At 37.7% G+C, this 24,005-nt stretch overlaps 1 protein-coding gene across 3 annotated transcripts in view; it reads left to right on the top strand.

The window, feature by feature from the left end:
* LOC138711248 (annulin-like) overlaps positions 1 to 24,005 on the top strand; it is a 153,003-nt gene that overhangs the window by 97,534 nt on the left and 31,464 nt on the right. For 2 of the 3 annotated variants that reach the window (XM_069842666.1, XM_069842664.1), the window contains exons 2-4: positions 18,080 to 18,298; positions 23,282 to 23,409; positions 23,488 to 23,617. In XM_069842666.1, coding sequence (XP_069698767.1) covers positions 18,080 to 18,298; positions 23,282 to 23,409; positions 23,488 to 23,617 — 477 coding nt within the window. The remainder of the gene's footprint in view (positions 1 to 18,079; positions 18,299 to 23,281; positions 23,410 to 23,487; positions 23,618 to 24,005) is intronic. The other variant, XM_069842665.1, reaches the window with a different exon arrangement.

Below are 24,005 nucleotides of genomic sequence, written 5' to 3'. Positions count from 1 at the left end.
ATGGATTCCATGTGTTACGGAACACTGACACTCAATGCTACCCCCTATGTGTGACCGCTATAAATAACCAGGGGGAGAAATATAGCCTTGTGCACCCCGGTTTGTCTTTCCTCTTTCCTTGTGATTGTGTCCCTTTTTTATGTTCTGATCTGACAGTTATAAAGGACATCGGAGAATCTCCTTTCGCCAGGATACATAATCCATAATTTGTTCATATTTACACGCTCGTATGCTTTCTAAGTTCTAAAAAGTAGGTTATTCTTCTTGCTTTTCATTGAATTCATTTTACTTAAAAAGATTCTTTATTGCTAATTCTCTAGCAATTCTTAGTGATTTCTGGTTGTGCTGATGACGTTACTTGTCAGCAATGCGACATTGAAACGTGCGTTCAGGTTTCGACTCAGGGCAGTTCTGATGTATTGTACAGGGACATCATTTTATTTTTACTTCAATTTTTATTGTACCTGAGTTTTTGAATGTACTTCACTCCCACCCCCTCTACTAGTAAACTTCCAACTGTTCTCCTCACAGAACCAAGCGTATACAGTCAAAGTCGCCTTAAGGTCGTAGTAAACATAAACAGTACTGAGTTAGTGAGTATAGTACGTTCCAGAAATATGTTCCCGTTTTCCAGTGACGAAAGTGTTTTCAATATTGAATCATATTTTCGCACAGGTACTGTCGTCCGTTTGTCTACGTAGCATCCCGATTTCCCTCACCCGCAACTGTTTAAAATAACTTAAATAAAAGTAATTAACTGTCACGTGATTTCCTCCCTTTATTTGACCCTACGACATAACCACTTGGACGGATAGTAGATAGTATGTCTGAATAATTTTATCTTTTCGGGTCGGGCAGAGGTGAAGATTGAATTTACAGTACATAAGGTACTCTTTTATATAATAGGTATAGAATTATTTCAACATGAGTTACTAGTACGAAGAACGAAACTGGTAATTGGGATTAGATGCAATAATCTATAGTGCGATAATATACACAAAAGAACTGAAGCCTGTATCGAAATAAACGGCCAGCATTTTCAAAATTGTGTTTAAATATCCATATTATGATTATTTTTCATTTTAACTTCATTCTCTACAGTGTTCGCTAATGTGATGTAGACAGTATAATATACACTGCATAATGAATACGTTCGCATGGATAACTCAGTTCGTGTGTTTAAACACTAATTGTTAATACTGTACTGTATTTTGATTAAACAAAAACCTAATGAAAATTATCAAACACAAAATCGCGATATTTCCTAGTTTACGTAAATGGATGAACTACTTTTCTTCCCTCCTATACTTAGTAAAGTGATTTGTATTTTATGCCAGTTTCATCGAACTTCAATCGTGGAAGGGGGTAGCAAACGGTGTTTCTGGCTCTGAACCATTAATCCAAAGGTATAGCCAGGTTAAAATTAAAAATGTTAGTAAAAATAAAATGATGTCCCTGTACTTCATTTGAGGACTATAGACGTCAAGGAAAATTCTCCGAGAGCCGATCGATCCCGGTAATCGAACCCTAGATACCCACACCTGGAGGTCCATATGACCACGGAGGCTGTCTTAAGGGTAAATTAATATTCCCGAAGGTGAATTAGACTAACCTGAGCAGTTGATACGGCTGGAATGTCCTTAGGCAGGTGCAGAGGCGTGGGAAGCCAGAGCACCCACCTCTATTATTTCGCTACAGCGAGCGGATGCGTCTGAAAGAAGAAGCCCTCCGCTTTTTACTATCCTCTTAGCTGGGGGAGTCTATAGAAATGGTAGCGGTTTTATGAAATTGATTCTTTGGCCGACTCCATTGTGTAATCGGAGCGCCCCCGGCTGGTGGCCAGGAATGTCACGCAAGCTTCTGTGAAACGTGATACAAGCGTGTTCACGTGTATCAGCTTATCGTGATGTGCAGGGCTGCTGAAGTATTTGCCTCCCCTGCGTTATGTTGGCATTTATACTTAACACTACGCGCCTGCCTATATTTTACTGTGCCTATCCACTATCTACATAACTTCTCGCCTATACAAATATTTTCTTACCTACCTACGTATCTATACATACAGACGTGGACAAATTATTAGCAAAATTGAAGATTTTTATTATAGACTATATTTTTACAAAATATGATTCTTCAATTTAGACTACAGTTGACATTTTTGTGTATTTCCAAATTATTAGCAAAATTGAAGATTTATATTGTATATTTTTCAAAATTTAACTCCTCAATTTGGACTACATTTGATATTTTTGCATATTTACAAATTATTAGCAAAACTGAAGGTTTTTATTGTATACTTTTAAACAATTCGATTCTTCAATTTGGACTACAGTTGACATTTTGGATATTTCCAAATTATTAGTAAAACTGAAGATTTTTGTTTTATATTTTTACAGAATTTGACTCTTCAATGCAGTTGACATTTTTGCTAATTTACAAATTATTAGCAAAACTGAAGATTTTTGTTTTATATTTTTAAACAATTCGATTCTTCAACTTGGACTACAGTTGACATTTTGGATATTTCCAAATTATTAGCAAAACTGAAGATTTTTGTTTTATATTTTTAAACAATTCGATTCTTCAATTTGGACTACAGTTGACATTTTGCATATTTACAAATTATTAGCAAAACTGAAGGTTTTTATTATATATTTTTTACAAAACTTGCCTCTTCAATTTAAATTACATACAGTTGACATTTTTGCATATTTCTGTCTACTGTAATGATGGAAATATCGAAAATTGCCAACTGTAGTCTAAATTGAAAAGTCAAATTTTGTAAACAGAATTATCATAAAAATCGTCAATTTTGTTAATAATTTGTCCACGTCTGTAGTTATAGCCCGGGTCTTCTTACTTACCCCCAGAGTGAAACCTGATCGTTTTCTCCCTCTTACTACATGCCCTAGTGTTTTTCTAGTTGCCATGTTGAATTTTCTTTCGCCAACTTTTTTTTCGAATTTCAGTGCTGATAAATACAACTTATTTTCTGTTATGTTGGTAGCATCGTTTGTTTTTGAATTAATAAATACACGTTATACCATTTTGAATCTTTCGTACACTACTTTTAACACTTGAATATAAGTAATTGATTAACTAGCGGACTTACTCGTGTTAATTATGTAAGTCTGTGCGGCTTACAGCTGTTTCGGTGCTTCATCACACCATCCTCAGAGCCTACTAGAGCACGGCGTCATCTCGTACTTCTCTGCCTGTTCTGTGGGTGTGTTCGATTGTTGAAAAGTATTGAAATGTGGAGTCAAATAGTGTGTGTGTACTGAAATTGATCTGTGTGTTGAGAATTTGATCGGGGTGTGTTTTAGTGTGTTTGTATATTTCGTATTGTTCTAGTGTGTTGAGTTTTTGGGTTGTATGTGTAGGATTTCCATGCCTGTATTTATGTTATTGTATGTGTGGTTAGCATTAGTTATGTGTTCGGCATATGTAGATGTATTGTGTCCTCTGGTTATTGCTTTAATGTGTTCTTTGTACCGTGTTTGGAATGATCTGCCTGTCTGTCCAATGTAGAACTTGTCGCAACTATTACATGTGAGTAATAGACAGCATCATAAGAAAGGCAAAACAAAAACTTAACAAACACAAAAACACGCAAAACACAACACAAACACAAGAACACAAGAAATACATCACACTAACATATGAAAACAAAAGCACACATAAGATCGCATCTTCATTCAGAAAGCAGAAATACAACATAGCACACAGAACAGAAAACACACTACAAAGACATCTCAACACACAAACAAATAAATACAACCACACAGGCGTATACAAACTCACATGTTATGTATGTATGTATGTATGTATGTATGTATGTATGTATGTATGTATGTATGTATGTATATGTATGTATGTATGTATGTATGTATGTATGTTTCCTCTTGTATGTACACGAAGCTGCGTCCTACAGACTCTTGTTTCTTCGGTTCGTTGCATTTCCTTGTAGTTGTAATTTCCCAGCTCTGTAACCCCAAAACCAATTTAGCGTCTCGAATGCTCGACACAGACAAATACTTCCTTGGAAATATGTCGCTCATTGTTGGCGGGTATGGAAATGGCGTATTGTTCAAAGGAAAGAGGCTACATGGACCGCGTCTGGAAATAGTTGAGGCGCCGCGGCGTTGACAACACGTTTTAAACGGCTGCAAATTAAACCGGCGGCGGCGAGGGGGTTCAACCACGTGTACGACTGTAAAGATGTCAAAGTGGGGAGAAAGAGCAGCGAGGAAGTCGAATTTGCTACGTTGTGTAGCGACCTTATTTATAACTAAGTGTGGCATATAGGACGGATCAGAGTTCTGCAGTATTGGTGGTGACAGTTGTATTGTTTACGAACTTCGTGTTCATTTTCTCTGCTCGGAGGAGTCTGCATTATATCTTCCCCAGAACCATCGACGTGCGTGCGCACATCTCAAGAATCAGTTGCGTTGAAAAAAATTGCAAGTACTGGATTGTGCAAACTATTGAAAGCATCTTTTTTCATGCAGACTGTCAACTTCCAGCTCATCACGTGGTTTGGAGTTCTTATGGAAGTTGCTCAAAATTTGCTGTAAGAATTTTCTCTTTGATTTCTTTCTAGTAGCGTAATAAATATGGATGTAATAGGGATGAAGTTACAGGAGAATGAAGAAAGTTACACAACGCAGAACTGCACGCATTGTATTCTTCACGTAACATAATTAGAAACATTAAATCCATACGTTTGAGATGGGTAAGGCATGTAGCACGTATGGACGAATCCAGAAATGCATATAGACTGTTAGTTGGAAGACCTGAGAGAAAAAGACCTTTGGAGAGGCCGAGACGTAGATGGGAGGATAATATTACAATGGATTTGAGGGAGGTGGAATATGACAATAAGGACTAGATTAACCTTCCAGAAGATAGGGACCGATGGCGAGCTTATGTGAGGGCGGCAATGAACCCCCGGGTTCTCTAAAAGCCATTTGTAAGTAAGCAAGCAAGCATACTAAATAACGCAAAGCAGAAATTCTTAATTCGTCTTTGTTAACTTGCTACACATTGTAAGGTGCAAAGTGATGTGAAATTTTTTAGAAATGTTCTGTTAGTGGACTCTAATCGAATGATAGTCTATTTTCCGGTAGCTGAAGCCATGGATAGGGTAAGTTATAGGTATTGTATTTGCATTCGAAGGGATTTTTACATTTATCATTAAATTGTTATTTTTCTGTGCTACAATACTCGTAGAAGCAGATAATGTAACTTGTAAGTCACAGTTTAGCCTAATCAACCAATAATAATTCAATGTAATGTACAGGGTGTAACAGAACCCAACCGACAAACTTTGAGGAATGATAGGTCACACATAGAGGATCATTTTTGTTAAGGAACATATGCTCGATGACACATCCTTAATGAGGTATGCGTCCGAAAAGTCAGATCTTGGGTAATTTTTTCACAGAAATTAAATTAAATTTTCCGTGGATATTCTGACAATTTACAACAGCTGTTAAAATTACACGCCCTGTAGAGTACCTCACTACATTTTCGACACCTTCGTAGCATTCATCATCCAAGCATGGCAGGGTTGTGTTGGATAAGACGAACTGAAGGTACCCCACACAGACAGTAAGAAACTACAGCATTAAGGTAACATAAGTGATGCAAAATGTGCTTCTAAAAGGATGCATAACAAATGAAGGATGCGTCATCGAGCACATGTTCCTCGACAAAAAACGATCCTCTCTGTATGATAAAATTCGTCGGTGAGGTTCTGTTACACCCTGTAGACAAAAGAAGACAATGTTTATATTTGATCTAGCTTGTGAGAAGGGAATGCTTGCATAGCTCTTCAACAGATTGATTACAACTTTTTTGCCTCTCGTAGTGTACGAATTTTCAACGTGAAAAATTTTCCTTTTTAGGAATTCCATTTAAGATCAATAATTTCGAGGGAAAAATTGTTCCGTGGCTAGGTATCGGACCCAGGACCTTTGGTTTAACGTACCAACGCTCTACCCGGGAACTCTACCAGACACCGATCCAATTTTTCCCCTCTATATCCACAGACCTCAAAGTGGGCTGACAACCGTCAAGCAACCAACATTGAGTGCACACTAACTCTGTGTGACTTAAATTGTGGTTTTCTGTTAACGAACAGTGACGTGTATTATGCAAATCAAGCTTTCAGGTATAACTCCCTGTAAAGTTGATTTGAATAATTTCGAGGGAAAAATTGTGTCGGGGCCAGGTATCGAACCCAGGACCTTTGGTTTAACGTACCAACGCTCTACCCGGGAACTGATTTCCATTTAAGATGTTTGCATTGTTGGACATGTGATTTGTTTTACTTACTCCTGCTATTATCGTGTATTTTGCGAGTTTTTTTTCTGTTTTTGTAATGGAGGTGTCGTCTTATTGTAGAGTAGACACTTTCGAACCAAGGCCTCATTGCTGGACTGGGGAAGTGCAGCTGGGCCTGTGTAGACATCGATGCCCCGACCTCCGCGCTGGTACCCTTCACAAGAATCAAGATGTTGAAATGGCGGCGCGCCTTATTCGTATTTTTACATCTTTATAACTAGAAAGCTGTCTCTTCTTTTTTCCTTTTTATTTTTTAACAGAATTAGAACTGAGGAATTCCTCAGTATTAGATGGCGCCGACATTTCATTCAGATATAAACGCGAGCCCAACGGTGTGAAGGTATTCATTGGCAGCTTATACCAGGAAAAATAAGAAAAGAAAGCGTTAGATCGCCTTTAAATTCAAAATAGGTGTTCGCTGTTTAACAGAGTGAATCTTCGTGAGTCCGCTGAGCTGTGGAACGACGCAGTAGTGTAGGAGGAATAAAGAACGTAGATAAGAGTGCAGAAAACAGGAACTTGCTGATTCGTGTGCAAATATCAAATAAGTTCCGGAATGTAGCATTGTAATGATCCTTATTACGGAGGATTCATTTTTATAGTTCAGAATGGCAACACTGTTGAAGTCCCATCTCAGCTATATATTGTATTTCTATTAAGACTTGGTATAATTTGCCATTTTGTGTATGCTATCCTTCACTGGAATTGAAGGGGTGCGTGGCTGGCTACATGTCCAGCGGCCTTGGGTTCGATTCCCACTAGAAAATTGAACTCTTCCCCCCCCCCCTCCACAGAATGTCTGTATTAGAGATGAACAAAACTAAAGTCTCATTCACAATGAAAATTAAACATAACCGTAACATAAACACAGAAGTTTGCGGCCAGGACACCAAATGGGATCATTCACAATGATTCACATAAACATTGACATAAATATTGCCGTTGCTAGGTAACTTTCGGTGTTGGACCCCGGACTCATTTCACCGGCATTATCACCTTCACTTCATTCAGACGCTAAATAACCTAGATGTTGATACAGCGTCGTAAAATAACCTAATAAAAAAAACATTGCCGTTAGACGTTTACATGAAAGTTTGCAAACTCCAAACTTTCATGCTTATGCTTACGTTATTTGCAAACAGAACACAATCGTGGAGCGCTGAAGTATACGACAGAATATGAGGAAATGGCGTCGTTGTTATGTTTCCATGGTTACCAAGTATCTTTGCGGTTATGTTTATGTTCCCATCGTGAATGTTCTTGATTTTAACGTAACGTTTACATTTTTAAGTTAACGCTTACGTTATGTTTAATTTTCGTTGTGAATGAGCCCTTACTGCCGCTCTCGCTCGCTGTGTTCGTTGCATTTGTCTTTCGATTCTCGACTCTTCATTCTCGTGGGCTTCGAGCCTCCCTCATCATTCTCGAAATAGCATTTGGTCGGCGCGGAAAGATTTCGTAACTTTGAATAACATACATCATTGAAATAAATAACATTATAAATGTTTATACATCTTGATTACACAACTTTTAACACTGTATCACTTCCGAATATGTTTGATAAGACTTTCTTGTGTTAAATTCTAACGTACCTTGTTTACATGTTTTGACTTATTTATGGGTCATCCTCAGAACTGGTCGTTGTTGGTCTTGGCGCCTCTTGTTTTGTTTCCTGTGAGGGTGTGTTCGTGTGGTATAATATAGAGTCAAAGAGTGTGTGTGTTCTGAAATTGAGTTGTGTGTTGAGAATTTCGTTGGGGTGTGTTTTCGTGTGTCTGTATATTTCATATTGTTCTAGTATGTTTAGTTTCTGACTTTTTGGTTGGATGTGTAGTATTTCCATGTCTGTGTTGATGTCTATGTGGGTGTGGTTAGCATTTGTGATGTGTTCTGCATATGTGGAGGTGTGGACATAAATGTTTGAGACAATAAGACAAAACAAAACAGCATCTTAGTTATCAAAATGTTCTGGTTCTATTATACGATATTACTTAGGGTTATATAAATAGAAAAAAAAATTCTCAAACAAATTTGCATTTCTAAAACATCTTTTTACTTGAGATTGCACACTTGATTTCAAACATATGAAAAGAAAATTCCTAGTCTTTTAATAAGGGCCTAGTAATTAAATAAAGACTGGGGAACGGATTATTATACACTGAAAGGTAGAGATGATGTTTCAAATAGGCTACTTGATTGTTTATACACATATAACAGTTGCCAAGGTAGATAAAAGTTCAGTCAGGTATAAACAACTGTGGCGATTCAAGGCTGCTTGACTTCGGGACTTCGGGAGTGATCAGTCTCGAGTCTCGAAACGCTCACAAGCAGTCTTTACGTCAATGATGTTTAGGGTTGGAAGGGTACGATTGTAATGGTGTCTTCATTGTTACGCTTAAAGATATAGCAAATCTTATGTAACTGAATGGAAGGAAGATGTTCAAGTAATCCCCAAAGCATTAGAGTGAACGAAATATAGAGAAGTTGAGGATTAATGTTGAAGGCGTAAGAAGAGAATCAAAGCGCCGTCTTTGATTGTATCTTTGCAGTGTTGCACCACGACGCGAGGTAATTCTAATCATTTGGCGAGTGATAGAAAAGCCGCTATTAACAAAATTGGCTTCAAATCACAATGCCAAGCACTTCGCGGAATATCTGGTAACGCCGGAACCCGCTGTTACGGTAACAAGAAGCGTTTAGCAAGGAATGAGCGCGATGCAATTATGGGGCGTCTCGCGTGATGCAAATTGACACCCGCGAAGAAAATCCCGCGCCTGACACTCGCAGCGTTTCAGGCCAGAGAAAGCCGCGTCATCAAGTCGTGATAAAGAAATCGACTTCTAAATAAAGAGAGAACCAGTCCATTAACGTTACGCAACCGTAAACCTGCTCTGGCGCTCCTAGCTATTAGTCGGCCTGGGTTCGATTCCTGTCATGAACCTTTACAATAACAAAGCGAGCCATCGGCTAAGGGCTTGCCTGCCGATGCAGAGTTGTGCTCGTGCGCTGGTTCGATTCCCGCTTGTGCTGATTACCTGGTTGGGTTTTTCCGAGGTTTTCCCCAAAAAGCTGTATCGCCACACCCATTAAAAACTGGACACATGTTTATATGAACCAGAATAGTCCATACTACAGGTGAGGAGGCGAGACTTGGCATGTGGCTGTGCGATAGGCGAAAGAATGAGCTGTCACAAAGAGAGTTTGTTTCATGTTGGTTAATGTTATGTGAATCTACTGACACTGAAGTTCATCTCAGACTAAAACCTATCTTTCCCCTCCATACCCATTGGTGATATAGCCACCACATGTGATAAGGTCACAGGACAGGTCTTGCCTCCTCTGATATACCACCCCGTAAAATATTTTCTGTTCTTTCGGAATCACCCTGTATAAAGGTCACTCGCTCGACTGTTGTGAGGATCTTGGGAAGTAGTCGCTGTTGATTAAAAAAAAAAGACATTGTTCTATGTGGACTGCAAGTCACTTATGGCTATTTTTTTTAGAGTATTGTGACTTATGATTGCAGGAAGGTAAAATCTTTATTAAAAATTGTGACTTTTTTTTTGCTGGGTCTGAAGTTTTATTTAATTCTGTAGATATTTCCTTATATGGAAAGTCATTTGCATAGCTAGCTTTAAGCTCTGAAGCTTTTGTTTCCGATTGGAAGCCTGAGAAAATCACTTTCAGACATAGGTCTACTTTGTATAGCATTTCATATAGGCCTAATCAGATGATCGTATGTAAGAAAAAATAATAATATATCCATTATGTCTGATTTTGAATAAACAGCCATTTTGTGTCGGTATTCTTTTCCATAAAAATCTTGAAATTGGTTTTGTAGCTGGCAGTACTTTTTTTATCTTTTATTTATTTATTTATTTATTATTTATTTGTTTGTTTGTTTGTTTGTTTATTTGTTCATTCCTATAACAGGGCAAAGCCTCAATTACAAGAGACAGTACAGATACTCGTTAAAAAAACTTAGAATTGCATATAACATGAAAAAAGAGATGAAACAGATACAAATGCAGGATACAAGTGTAAATACAAATTAAAATGGAAAATGAGAAAAAGGGGGGGGGGGAAAGAACAGACAAATAGATACTACCTAAATAAAGACACAGATATAGATATAAATATTCATATACATATTCTTTATTCATATTCTTTATTTGACTGAAGGTACAAGAATACAAGAGGCCTCGAAAATGTAAATGAAAAATACAAAATATAATACATGAAAAATAGTTAAATATAGATATCATGGCCAAAAATGTAAAAATGTAGCTATAATTGGCAAATTACAGAGTAACAAATAGCAATAGACTATTATATAAAATCAACTACCTTCAGTATATTAATAAGAAAATGTTTGTATTCCATATAAGAAATGCAGAAATCTAGATCCCATGATCTTGTACGAGCCAGTCCTCCTGAGATAACACAGTTTGTAGTATTAACAACGAACTTGATCTGAACTCAGGACCGTAGCTTCCACGCAGTGTCAGAATGAGTGTACCACGGCCGAAACAATTCAGAGTGTCTTGCAATAGCACGTGTCCTGCAGGGATTGTGGGCTGATGTCTGATGTAAGCCGCAGAATTGGAACCTGTTGAAACACTTCCCTTCTGCTCATTGCCATCACAGCAGAGCTGTCTTGTCGGAAACATGAGGTCAGTGCAAGGAAATTTCGATTTTGAAAGCAGACCTAGTTACGAAGGTCAAAAGGAGAACTGAATAGGATCAGGATGTTACTTGTCGAATTGTTTTACAGTATATATCGATGGAACGTAATGTTCAAAGACTGTTTGTTTCATACACATTGAAGTGATCGGAAGTTGGATCTAGTTGGGCACAATTTGTTGTTGCAAGACAGCCTTCAAAGAGAGAACCATCTCATAAATGAAGCTCTTCAGGTGCGCAAAACTCAATGGCAGTTGCTGTAATCATCAATTACACCAGTTACAGTGGAGTAACGGTCAGCGCGTCTGGCCGCGAAACCAGGTGGCCCGGGTTCGAATCGAATCCCGGTCGGGGCAAGTTACCTGGTTGAGGTTTTTTCCGGGGTTTTCCCTCAACCCAATACGAGCAAATGCTGGGTAACTTTCGGTGCTGGACCCCGGACTCATTTCACCGGTATTATCACCTTCATTTCATTCAGACGCTAAATGACCTAGATGTTGATACAACGTCGTAAAATAACCTAATAAAATAAAAGAAATAAAAACCAGTTAAATTCTCTCTTTACCGTCTCACACGTCACTGCAGGTAGAGGAGCGAGAATCACCAAATCACCACTAGACATCTCATTATTGCGGGCCTCCCTCGTCATGGGACTAGCATAGCACATGACCACCGCAGAGACATCACAGGATAAGCACAAGACAACGAACGAACACTCAGTCCCGTGGACGGAAGATAAATAGTGTTCCCCCATCCACTGCAGTTTTGCTTCTGGTTGAGTGTTGTTAGAGAAAGTCGTATGGCTGTAAAGTCTGCCAGGTTAAATAAACTATTATTATTATTATTATTATTATTATTATTATTATTATTATTATTATATTTACTTACTAGCTTTTAAGGAACCCGGAAGTTCATTGCCGCCCTCACATAAGCCCGCCATTGGTCCCTATCCTGAGCAAGATTAATCCAGTCTCTATCATCATATCCCACCTCCCTCAAATCCATTTTAATATTATCTTCCCATCTACGTCTCGGCCTCCCCAAAGGTCTTTTACCCTCCGGCCTCCCAACTAACACTCTATATGCATTTCTGGATTCGCCCATACGTGCTACATGCCCTGCCCATCTCAAACGTCTGGATTTAATGTTCCTAATTATGTCAGGTGAAGAATACAATGCGTGCAGCTTTGCGTTGTGTAACTTTCTCCATTCTCCTGTAACTTCATCCCTCTTAGCCCCAAATATTTTCCTAAGAACCTTATTCTCAAACACCTTTAATCTTTGTTCCTCTCTCAAAGTGAGAGTCCAAGTTTCACAGCCATACAGAACAACCGGTAATATAACTGTTTTATAAATTCTTACAGATTTTTTTGACAGCAGACTAGATGACAAAAGCTTCTCAACCGAATAATAAGAGGCATTTCCCATATTTATTCTGCGTTTAATTTCCTCCCGAGTGTCATTTATATTTGTTACTGTTGCTCCAAGATATTTGAATTTTTCCACTTCTTCGAACGATAAATTTCCAATTTTTATATTTCCATTTCGTACAATATTCCCGTCACGAGACATAATCATATACTTTGTCTTTTCGGGATTTACTTCCAAACCTATCTCTTTACTTGCTTCCAGTAAAATCCCTGTGTTTTCCCTAATCGTTTGTGGATTTTCTCCTAACATATTCACGTCATCCGCATAGACAAGCAGCTGATGTAACCCGTTCATTTCCAAACCCTCTCTGTTATCCTGGACTTTCCTATGGCATATTCTAGAGCGAAGTTAAAAAGTAAAGGTCATAGTGCATATTATTATTATTATTATTATTATTATTATTATTATTATTATTATTATTATTATTATTATTATTATTATTATTTATTATTATTATTATTATTATTATATTTAATTGTCCACGCCGGGAATAGAACCTCGGTCAACTTGGTCGGGAGCGCGCGCTATCCACTTAACCACAACAGCGGACTGGAGTTGATTGGTGTTCATGCTATAGAAAACAGAGCAGGCAAAGGACATACCGTAGGGGAAGAGAGAGCTGCTTGAATTCCGGTTGACTGAAGTCCTAAATCTCGTCCTAAGAACAAACTGCATGGAAATGACGCGCATAAAGGACAATGCCGAGCCGAGCAGCAGTGAGCTGGGATACATCCGTGTGTTTAGCGCAGTCATCCCCAAATTCGAGAAGTAAATTATATTGTAACAAAGAGCATCGCCGGAAACAGCGTGCGTGCAAGGTCACTCGGAGCGGAGAGAAAGTCGGCAGGTCTGCAGGTGAAGGCCGCCCGCAGGCCTCGCTTATTCCGGTCATTTCAGAAGTCAAACTCTTCACGATGCCCTGCATCCGATTGTGAAGAACTGTAGAACCTTTAGTAAATGTTTCCATGGTTACAAGAGTAAATATCCATTTCATGCTGCAATCCAAAGGTTGGAATGAAACAAGCGACTGGCGTATAGTCTTTTTTTTTTTCGTTGTTGGTAACTCTGTAGCATCTATTAGATGCTTTATGATTGTGCTAACAGATGGAGTTACTTGTCAACAATGTGACGCTGAAACGTGCGTTCAGGTTACTGCCCTCTAAACACCCAGGGAATTATTCTTCTTCAAGAAAATGTATAGTTTTTGTAATTACCATGTACAGCTTCTCGAAAAATGTGCGTATTTTTGGGTGTGAAATTTCTCATATAATTCGAGGAACGTCAAAGCTCGCTGCCACAAGAAAGCGCGAAATTCTGTCTGTTTTTACACATGCGCGGTGGGTGGAAGGGAAGAGAGTTGAACGCTGATGAGTTTCACAGCTTCAAGTGTCTGGATCGTGGTTTGGGACAGGTTTTTTCGAGTACTGAGGTTTTTCCCTATAATTGTAACGCAATCTATCTGCTGTAGACCAAGCAATCTACTTGCAGATATGCCCGTATGTCTAAACATACACGTACCTGCCTCCAGACTTTTTTGTTCATGAACGCATCCCTGTTACCAGGAATGGTGAACGGGAGAAGAGTTCGGGGCAGAAGAAGATATCAGATGATAGACGACATTAAGATATATGGATCATATGGGGGGACGAAGAGGAAGACAGAAAATAGGAAAGACTGGAGAATGCTGGGTTTGCAGTGAAAGACCTGCCCTTGGGCAGAACACCATGAATGAATACCGTTTACACTCTATATTGTATAAATATATATTTCAGATTAACTTAATTATTATACTCAATATGGAATTCGCTGTGAGATTATATCGCCCATTAGAAAGTGTGCGATGTGGTTATGTTTATGTGATTTATATTCAGCTGGCAGAGTTTGGTCCAGGGTTTAAGCTAGAAAATAAATAATTGTCGCAAAAATGCACAAATGAACAATTATATTTGTGCAAATTGCGAAAGTCTTGTGGAATATTCTAAATAATTGTGCAGAAAGATAAAATTAATAAGGTTTACAGAAACAAAAAATTATGTAATTTGTTTCTTGAAGTTTTATTATTTTCAATCCATCTTATCACACTCTAGATATACTTATGTAAGTAAATCATTAGACGTAGGTATGTTTAGAATAAATTACTGCTGAATTTACATCACATTAAAATACGTTATTTTATGGGCACTCTAAACATTGAAATTCTTTACAGTAGGCCCTTCGAGATTTATTGTTAGCAGAGTGCTAACTCTTTTACTTCTGAAAGGCGGTTTCTAATTACAGTTTTACAGGATTCATGCAGCTAAATCCTTGCTCGCTATTTACAGTATGCGATGGAATTATATAAATCTATTAGAAGAACTTGTTCACTTAACTTACATGAATTGCACCAACTCTTTGAAATGCTCATTACTAGGGACCGGATTTTTATGTAATATCAAGGTGTGAAATATGTACATATTTATGTAAGAAAAATAAACTGAATTTGTATCAAAATATGTAAAATCATGAAAATATTTAATATCAATATCTGGCAGGTATAGGATGGGTAAGACTCTCCAGTTGTGATTTCATAGAGCACCCGACATTTTTACCACACACTTGACACATTACTATTTTTCCATCTGTAGTGAAAGCTTCGTCCATTGGAATCCAGGATTAGGAGAAAATAAGAAGAGAATTTCAAGAGATACGGGACACATGCATTTTAGCTGCTCCCTGTAACAAACAAAGTACTACTGAAACCTCAAACTACAGGCATTTAAAAACTGTTGTTTGAAAAGTGACATTCCTGTCTCATTCAGAAGGGTAGGATTATGGCAGCCGAGAACCATACTTTCTAATTGCTCGGAAAATATAATTTCCGTATAAGCTTAGGGCTTCTATATTTAAAATAAAGAGGTCAAGCAATAGTGTTACTTGTCACACCTAAAAAGACTTTTATTCATTTTTACTTCTCTGGGGAAAAAAACTTCTCCTCGGAAAGTTTACAATTTGAAATTCACAGATTTGAAAAGGCTTTTTTACATCTGTGTATTTCAAATTGTAAACTTCCCCAGCAGAAGCTTTTTTTTTTCCTTCCGGAGAAGTAAAAATGAATAAAACCCCAAAATATGTAGATTTATGTAATACCAAGCGATTTAATGTGGGGTAAATATGTAAAAATATGTAGTATCACATTTTAATACATTAATGGTAATTACAAGATTCGCAAAGATTAGTTATTTACATACGGTTAGGTTGAAAGGAATATAATATGTACTAAGGTTGGATAAAAAGTAATGGAAACAGTTCGATATTTCTGACATGGCTTTATTCACAGGGGTACAACATTTACGTACCTTCTATATAGTCGCCCCCATTATTTATTACCTTTTGCCAAATGTTTGGAAGGCGTCGTAAACCATCAGCGCGTCCATCTTTGTTGATGTTCCGTATTGACCGCCCTATAGCACGGATAAGTTCATCTCTGGTATTGTACCGGGTCCCTCGCAGTGGTTCTTTCACTTTGGTGAAAAGATCGTAATCGCATGGATCATGTCGGGTGAGTACGGAGGATGTTCCAGAATCTCCCATTGCCAGCGGCGCAAGAGGTCCTTGACAGCAGCAGCGGTGTGACTCCTTGCATTGTCATGAAGAATGATGGGGTTCTGTATCACCAAGTGTCGTCGTTTTCTCCTGAGTGCTGGACGAAGGTGGTGCTGCAGGAACCTGCAGTAGTAGTCCGCTTTTGCCGTCTGCCTTGGAGGTACAGCGTGGTGCAGTATTACCCCATCAATGTCATACGCCACAATGAACATCTCCTTCACAGCACTTTGTGTAGGGCGCACTTTATTCGGACGAGAATAACCTGGATGCTTCCATTCGTTTGATTGACGTTTCAAGTTTGGTTGGTTCGTATGAGCGACCCCAGGTTTCGTCTATAGCGACGATTCGTCCAAGAAAGTCGTCATCTTTCCTTTGGTACCGGCCCAACAAAGCCTGTGCAACTGCATAGCGGTGCCATTGTTAAACCTCGGAAATTTCGTGGGGTATCCAACGCCCTGTAATTTTGCGGTAACCCAGAATGTCTTGCAGAATGTGGAGCACAGTTTTGTGACACTCCAACTTCCGCTGCTAACTCACGCGCAGTCCCTCAGCGATCAGTATCCAACAGGGAAGCAAGGAGTTGAACTGTGTTGTCCTCCACGCGGAGTCGTTCTGTACTGAGGTTGTCCTGAATGGCATCCCCGCCTTCCCAGAACGCTTTAACCCATCGTGCCAATGTGCGATATGGCAACGCTGCATCGGCACATCCTTGACGCAGTCCATGAAAACATTCTTGTGCACTACGACCTCGTGCCACTTCAATTTTGATCCAGGAACTTTGCTCTATTTTGTAAATGTGGTCTTAGGGCGCTCGCACTATCCCTATGAAAGTCAACGTTCTACACACTGCAGTAGATTGACAGAGTACTGTCGTCGCTGGCTGCACTAACTCATCTAACAGTCCTTGTTCATGTCCACACAGCTGGCAGCTCTCGAACGCACCATCGTCACGTGACAGCAGTGTTGCCATAACTTTTTATCCAACCTATGTAATTACATAAAAATCCGGTCCCTACTCATTGCCTTCTTGAACATTGCCCATGCCATTAGCATTTCATTTAATTCAGATTCTCCGAACTAATTAGTTCATACAGATCTCTAATTTCATTTTCTCCATTACCATCTTCGTTTCTGAAGTCCAATGTGGGTGTCGCATTTTTGCACATTTCCATTCAAAGTTTGTTGCATTTTTAGAAGTCGAGTAGCAAAATGCGACAAATGCGACTGTGCCTTAAACACTTGGTTGGTCATACTTACTTACTTACTGGCTTTTAAGGAACCCGGAGGTTCATTGCCGCCCTCACATAAGCCCGCCATTGGTCCCTATCCCTATCATATTCCATCTCCCTCAAATCCATTTTAATATTATCTTCCCATCTACGTCTCGGCCTCCCCAAAGGTCTTTTTCCCTCCGGCCTCCCAACTAACACTCTATATGCATTTCTGGATTCTTCCATACGTGCTACATGCCCTGTCCATCTCAAACGTCTGGATTTAATGTTCCTAATTATGTCAGGTGAAGAATACAATGCGTGCAGTTCTGCGTTGTGTAACTTTCTCCATTCTCCTGTAACTATAATAATTGTTTATAATAGTATAATTATGATAATAGAATATCTTGTTAATATAATTATTTATCTTGTTTATACAAACTTTTTGATTGGAAGTCAAATATACTACTTATATTAGATAAATTATGTTATCTTCCTCATCAGTAAATAGAAATATATAAAAATAATCATCCCTCTTAGCCCCAAATATTTTCCTAAGCACCTTATTCTCAAACACCCTTAACCTATATTCCTGTCTCACAATGAGAGTCCAAGTTTCACAACCGTACAGAACAACCGGTAATATAACTGTTCTATAAATTCTAACTTTCAGATTTTTTGACAGCAGACTGGATGATAAAAGCTTCTCAACCGAATAATAACAGGTCATACAGCTGTAGTAATATCTGCTTGTCTCCACTTCCTACCTAACTCCAGGTGCCTGCAGATCTGTTAGCTAATTTGTGTTGTGTATGTCTGTGCAGCAGCCGAGGGTGCGGAGGAGGTGGTGGCGGTGAAGGAGGTGGACCTGCTGGTGGCCGAGAACGGACCTCTGCACCACACTGAGCAGTATGACGTCATGGAGCGCGAGAAGGACCCGCAGCTGGTGGTGCGGAGGGGGCAAGCCTTCAGTGCAATCATCACGCTCAGCAGGGCCTACAACGCCGACAAGGACGCCGTGTCCTTCATCTTCACCGTCAACGGTGAGAAGAACAACTCTTTGCAAGTTCAGTGGTGGGGTTGCCACCTTCAGCCTTTGGATAAGCTTATGGGATACAGCATTTCCTTTGCATCAGATGGTTATGCTGCCGTGACTCATTGCCCAATCTCTTTGTGCGAACAATAAGTATGGAATATTGCTAATAACTTCTTAAATTTTAGTTTTACAAAAAAAAAGTTTTATACAAAAGCTGTTGGAGATAAACCATACTAGTGGCTTGTGCAGCAAATGCTGCAAACTAGGTTCATTAGACGTTCAAATAAACATTTTTCAGATTTATTTACAATGAAGAATACCAAATACTTTTTCTTGAACCTATACTCCTTCAGTTTTTTAGTTTGAACGCGAAAGCGCAAGTAACAATGTCAGGACGATCAGTCGGTTTTTCATGTGAGAGTAAAGCAATAGCTATTTCAGGTCATTGCGGATTGTAAGTGAAAATTAAAAAAAAAAAGTCAGGTTTGCCATGCTTTCGAACAATAGACATAGCATCTTGGTATAGCTGCTGCATGTTTCGTGAACTACCTTGAAATCATTTTATCCTGCTAAGAGATCTTGCTAAAATGATCGGGAGACTACAAAATCTTGTAGGCCTTTTATTTTATCAGTAAGTAATACCTTTTGGTCTTTCCTTAGGAACTCTAATTTTTGCGCTCTCTCGAGCCAATACTGAAGAGAATGACGCATATAAATATCTACACCACACCGCCATTAAATATATGAAAAAGACCCAACCCCACTTGATTAGTAACTATAAAAATATTTGATTTTTAATAACAGGATTATCATCTTACGTAAGTTTTATAGTTTTCAGTAACATATACTATATATATATATATATATATATATATATATATATATATATATATATATATATATATATTATATAGCCGCCACTCAGTAAATTATAGAAATCAATATCTAATTTAAGATATTCTCTATATCTACTTATATAACCCCAAAACGTTTCACTTTCATATCATCAATATAGCATTAATATGTATAATTAATGAAAAATCGTCACATCATGGTATTAACTATAATAATATTTTATTTCTAATGGTAATAATGTCATCAAACCACTTCAAGTTTTGTAGTTTTTAATATCCAATACACAGCTGTACTCAGAAAATTACACACCGCAGAATCAGACCTGTAAATTATTTTTAGTAAGTCTTGAAGTTTTTAATAACCATATTAATTTGAGCTCTAAATATGTCAGCATTCTTGCAGATCATGGCCTTCGTGTAATATTGTTTACTGTAGTATGTGTTTTATTTTATTCTGTAATGCAATTAGTGACGACAGATGGATTTTAGAAAATAGGAAAATTATGTTGAAAAATTGACATTTCAGTGAAAACTACTATTTTTCTGAAAAACTTCGGGTTCCAACCTTCAAAATGAGGGGTCATTTATTAAAATCCGTTCAGCCGTTTTCCCGTAATTTCCATTACCAGTTCAAATTATATATATAGACAATATACCAGTGTTCGAAAAAAAGTTAGTTCTTCAGGTATACAGGTACGACAGTAAATTAATTTTTTTAAATGGTACTCAGTATTAAAATTTACATATTCCGAATCTCCATTAAATTTTACGTACTGGTATGAATATGTAGGAATTTTATTTTAATCATTTACCAGTTTTATGTCTTTTAACTATGCATTAAATTTGTTTCATGGACTTCAAACTTGAGATATAATTATGTAAAATCATGTCGAGTAGGCCATAAAAGTAAACAAAACACTATCACTAACCAAACTTGACAACAGATGCTCAAAATGAGAACCACTCACAGCCAAAGTCCAAGCCCATCACGGAAACAGTCCATTGTAGATATGATCCAAGTAGCTGTGAGAAAGACAAAAGACTGTTTCCATGATAGATTGGGGCTTTGTTTGGCTGTGAATGGTTTTCATTTTCAAGTTTGGTTAGTCGTAGTGTTTTGTTTAGTTTTATGGGCTAATCAACATGATTTTACATTCTTTACTTATTTATCTGAAGTTTGAAGTCCACGAAAAAAGTTTAAGAAACAGTTAAGACATGAAACTGGTGAATGGGTAAAATTTCTACACATACATACGTAAAATTTAATGGAAATATGGAATATGTAAATTTTAATATTGGGTGTCATTTAAGGGGAGAGGATGGTATTTTTTGGTAAAAAATGTGTAAATAAAAAAAAATCTTTAAAATATTCTGTGATATGTGTGGAATGCATAGCATAACATTTTGTGGGTATTTGTGCCCTTATAGGATGTTGAGTCGCCATTTTTAAACTTCCTGCGTTATGGATTTTTAAATGACTCGCCCAATTTTATTGTTGTTTCCGGTAAATTAAATTTTCAAAAAAAAAAAAAAAATTTTTTTTTCTTTAAAATACTCTTTGATATGTGTGGAATGCATTGCATAATTTTTGTGGGTATTTGTGCCCTTATCGGATGTTGAGACGTCATTTTTAAACTTCCTGCGCTATTGATTTTTAAATCACATGCCCCCTTTTATTGGTTTTGAGTAACTTCATTTTTTTTTTTTTGCTACATTGCCAGACAAACATGAATATAATTTCTGAACTATTAAAGATACATGCATGAAATTTAGAACACACATTCTTTAGACTATTGGGAAACTTTTCTCTGTAACAGAATTTTGTTAATTGATATCATTTTAAAAATACGTCCGTTTCTTTTCAAGAAGGAAATCAGAAAATTGTTATTGCATTTTAATTGTTTATTTTACAAACGTAGGGACAAATATCAAAATTCTGTTACAGACAGTTTGTAGAACATTCTTTTGCGAATACATTGCAAAAAACTGTTTGAATCTATCTCTAAAAACGGTTTAGAATTATCGGTTTTAGTACAATCCTGCATTGAGTATATTTTTTCAAATTTGGGCCCCCAAATAATTTTTTTTTTTTTCAAAATATTTATATTTGGTTGAGTTGCTAAAGCTATGAGCACTCAACACACAAAAAATTAATATTTTACACCAAATAGGAAAAAGGTTAAAAAAATACCATCCTCTCTCCTTAAAAAAAATGAAGTTTATTGTCCCACTCTGTATGCCTGAGCAACTAACTTCTTTGGAACATTGGTATCATATTGTACTGTTTACCTCTAACAGCTTTTGCATAAAACTTTCGTTGTAAAAATAAAATTTAAGAATTATTAACAATATTCTATATTTATTGTTCACCCTGTAATATCACTGTCCGTGAGAGAAAACGTTCCTTGATCTGTTTGCTGAAATGGTGGAAGGAGACTGTAGCAGATCATTAAGCTTAATACGTGATAGGAAGAAGGAGAAGAAATTTGGGTTTTCCCGCTTTGTGTTACAAGTAATTGTTTCAGGAGCCATCATTGGGCAGGCCAGATGGATTAACAACACAAATTTCAGATTCTATGCAATAGTTGTATATTAATGTTAATTGGAGTGATGTTACATTGAAGTAGTACAGTTCTGCCTGGCTGAGATGCAGCTAATGTTTTCCCCAACATTTTCGTGCAGTGCAGTTCCTACAGAAGCGTGCGTCCGTACATACAGGGTGAATTGTAAGTAGTGTTACTAATTTCAGGGGGTTATTCTATGAGAAATTTCAAACGAGAAAGTTTAATAGAATTTTTCTCGTTTTTGCTTTCTTTTCGGGATAAAAATTGTTTTATATGAAACATTTCATAGCGTGTTTTGGGAAAGTCACTGATTTAATTCTCAATATGCTCAATCAATTATTTAAAGGAGCAGTCAGTGTATTATGATAATATGTGGTTGAAAAAAAATTAGTTTTGTCTTTTAAATGCGCAGAAATTTGTTCCGAACAGATATAACATTTCATTCTGCAAAGGAATTTTTCAGTATTACATTTGTACAAAAGCTAAAACTAAAATTCTTTATACTCGACCATGCCGAAATGTAGTAATTATACACCTCATAGTAGCTCTTTAATGGACCTAATTAAAGTACACCTATTCATTAAAGTTCAGGTGTTCCACCAATCAGAAAACACCATTGTGAAAGCACAAGTATCGATTATTCTCGGATATGCAATCGAAAGACAATTAGCGAAACGTCACGGAGGCTGGAAATCCAATACTGTTGCAGAAGGTTATGTTCTGTTACCATAATATTTAGCGTTAATTGTAAATGATATTCAAATAAATTCAATTTGTCATCTCGTTTTTCAATGTCTAAATCAATTTCCAGGTTATATCAAGATTAATGTTTATTTTATTCTCTAGATTATATCAAGGTCAATGACATTTGTTTCTCGGAAAAAATCAATACTTTCGCGTCTGCGCACATCTCACAATTTACGAGATACAAGGTCAGTTCCGCTCCCCAGTCAGATAAGAATAACATGAATACTTATGAATAATTTCAAGTTAGAAATATGGTCGAGCATAAAAAGTCGTATGAAACTTGCCTATAATGGTAATTAAGACGCTCGTATGAAAATTATGAAACTCGCTTGCGCTCGTTTCATAAACATACTCGCGTCTTAATTACTACCATTATAGGCTCGTTGCATAATGTACTATTCCATCATTTATCATCATAATATACTGCTCTCTTTAATTGACCAAGCATTTTGGGAATTAAACCAATGGCTTTCCCAAGGCACGCTATGAAATTTTTAATATAAAACAATTTTTATTTCGAAATGGAAGCAAAAACGGGAAAAAATTAAATTTAACTTTTTGTACGAAATATCTCAAAGAATAACTCCCTGAAAGTAATACTTATAGTTCACTTTGTATATACGGATGCATACAGTTGGATCCCGCCAGGATGGTGGATTTTTAGGAGTGATGAAATCCTCAGCAGGACTTCTTCAGGAAGGAAATAAAGCCTGCAGGCCATGTCCTTGTTAGAGAGAATTTGTCGGCCATAACGTGTACAGTTGACTTACAGGCACACACCTTCGTTCAGCTAATATGACACAATCATCTGTGTATGGTCCACAGACGCAGAGAAGCCCAACTATGGGCAAGGCACCCTGATCGCCGTGCCCCTCCTGGCCAAGGGGGCAGAGTCTGGCACTGCCTGGAATGCAGTGCTGGAGTCCAGCAATGAGAACGTCATCCGGGTCAAGGTAAGCATGGAAACATGGCTCTTCCGCCATTTTATTTAACAATACAACCTGGCATGCTCAGCTTGTTCCTGTTTGCAGATCACTCCGGCAGCTGACGCCATTGTTGGGCAGTGGAAGATGGACATAGACACGAAGCTGAAGAATGACGGAGCTGTCAGCTACAGCCACAAGGATCCGTTCTACATCCTGTTCAACCCCTGGTGCAGACGTAAGTTTAATATGAGGAATAAGTTCGCATTGTGTTAGTCATCTCACTTGATGTCGAAAAAATTAACTTGGAAGTTTTCCAGGACATGGAAGGTCTCACATTTCTCTTAAACTATTGGACGGTTTATGCGAATTCAGGAGTCAATCAACCAGAAATGATGCTCATGATATATAATTAAATTACTAAAAAATTCGGACCCGCCTCATGGTCTAGTGGTCAGAGCTTCTGGCTATAGTTCATGAGGTCCCGGGTTCGATTCTCGGTTAGAGCACAGGAATTTTTCCTGTGTTCGTCCATGGTAAAGTTTAGATTTAAGACCTCTCCTGGCACCACATTATCATAATCACCTATCACATCATCGGGGTAATGTAACTCCGCCTTCCAGGCG

This window comes from Periplaneta americana, chromosome 12 (genome assembly GCF_040183065.1).
Source record: "Periplaneta americana isolate PAMFEO1 chromosome 12, P.americana_PAMFEO1_priV1, whole genome shotgun sequence".
Classification (NCBI taxonomy): domain Eukaryota; kingdom Metazoa; phylum Arthropoda; class Insecta; order Blattodea; family Blattidae; genus Periplaneta; species Periplaneta americana.
The sequence above is the reverse complement of the archived record's forward strand: the minus strand, read 5'-3'. Positions and strand labels throughout refer to the sequence as shown.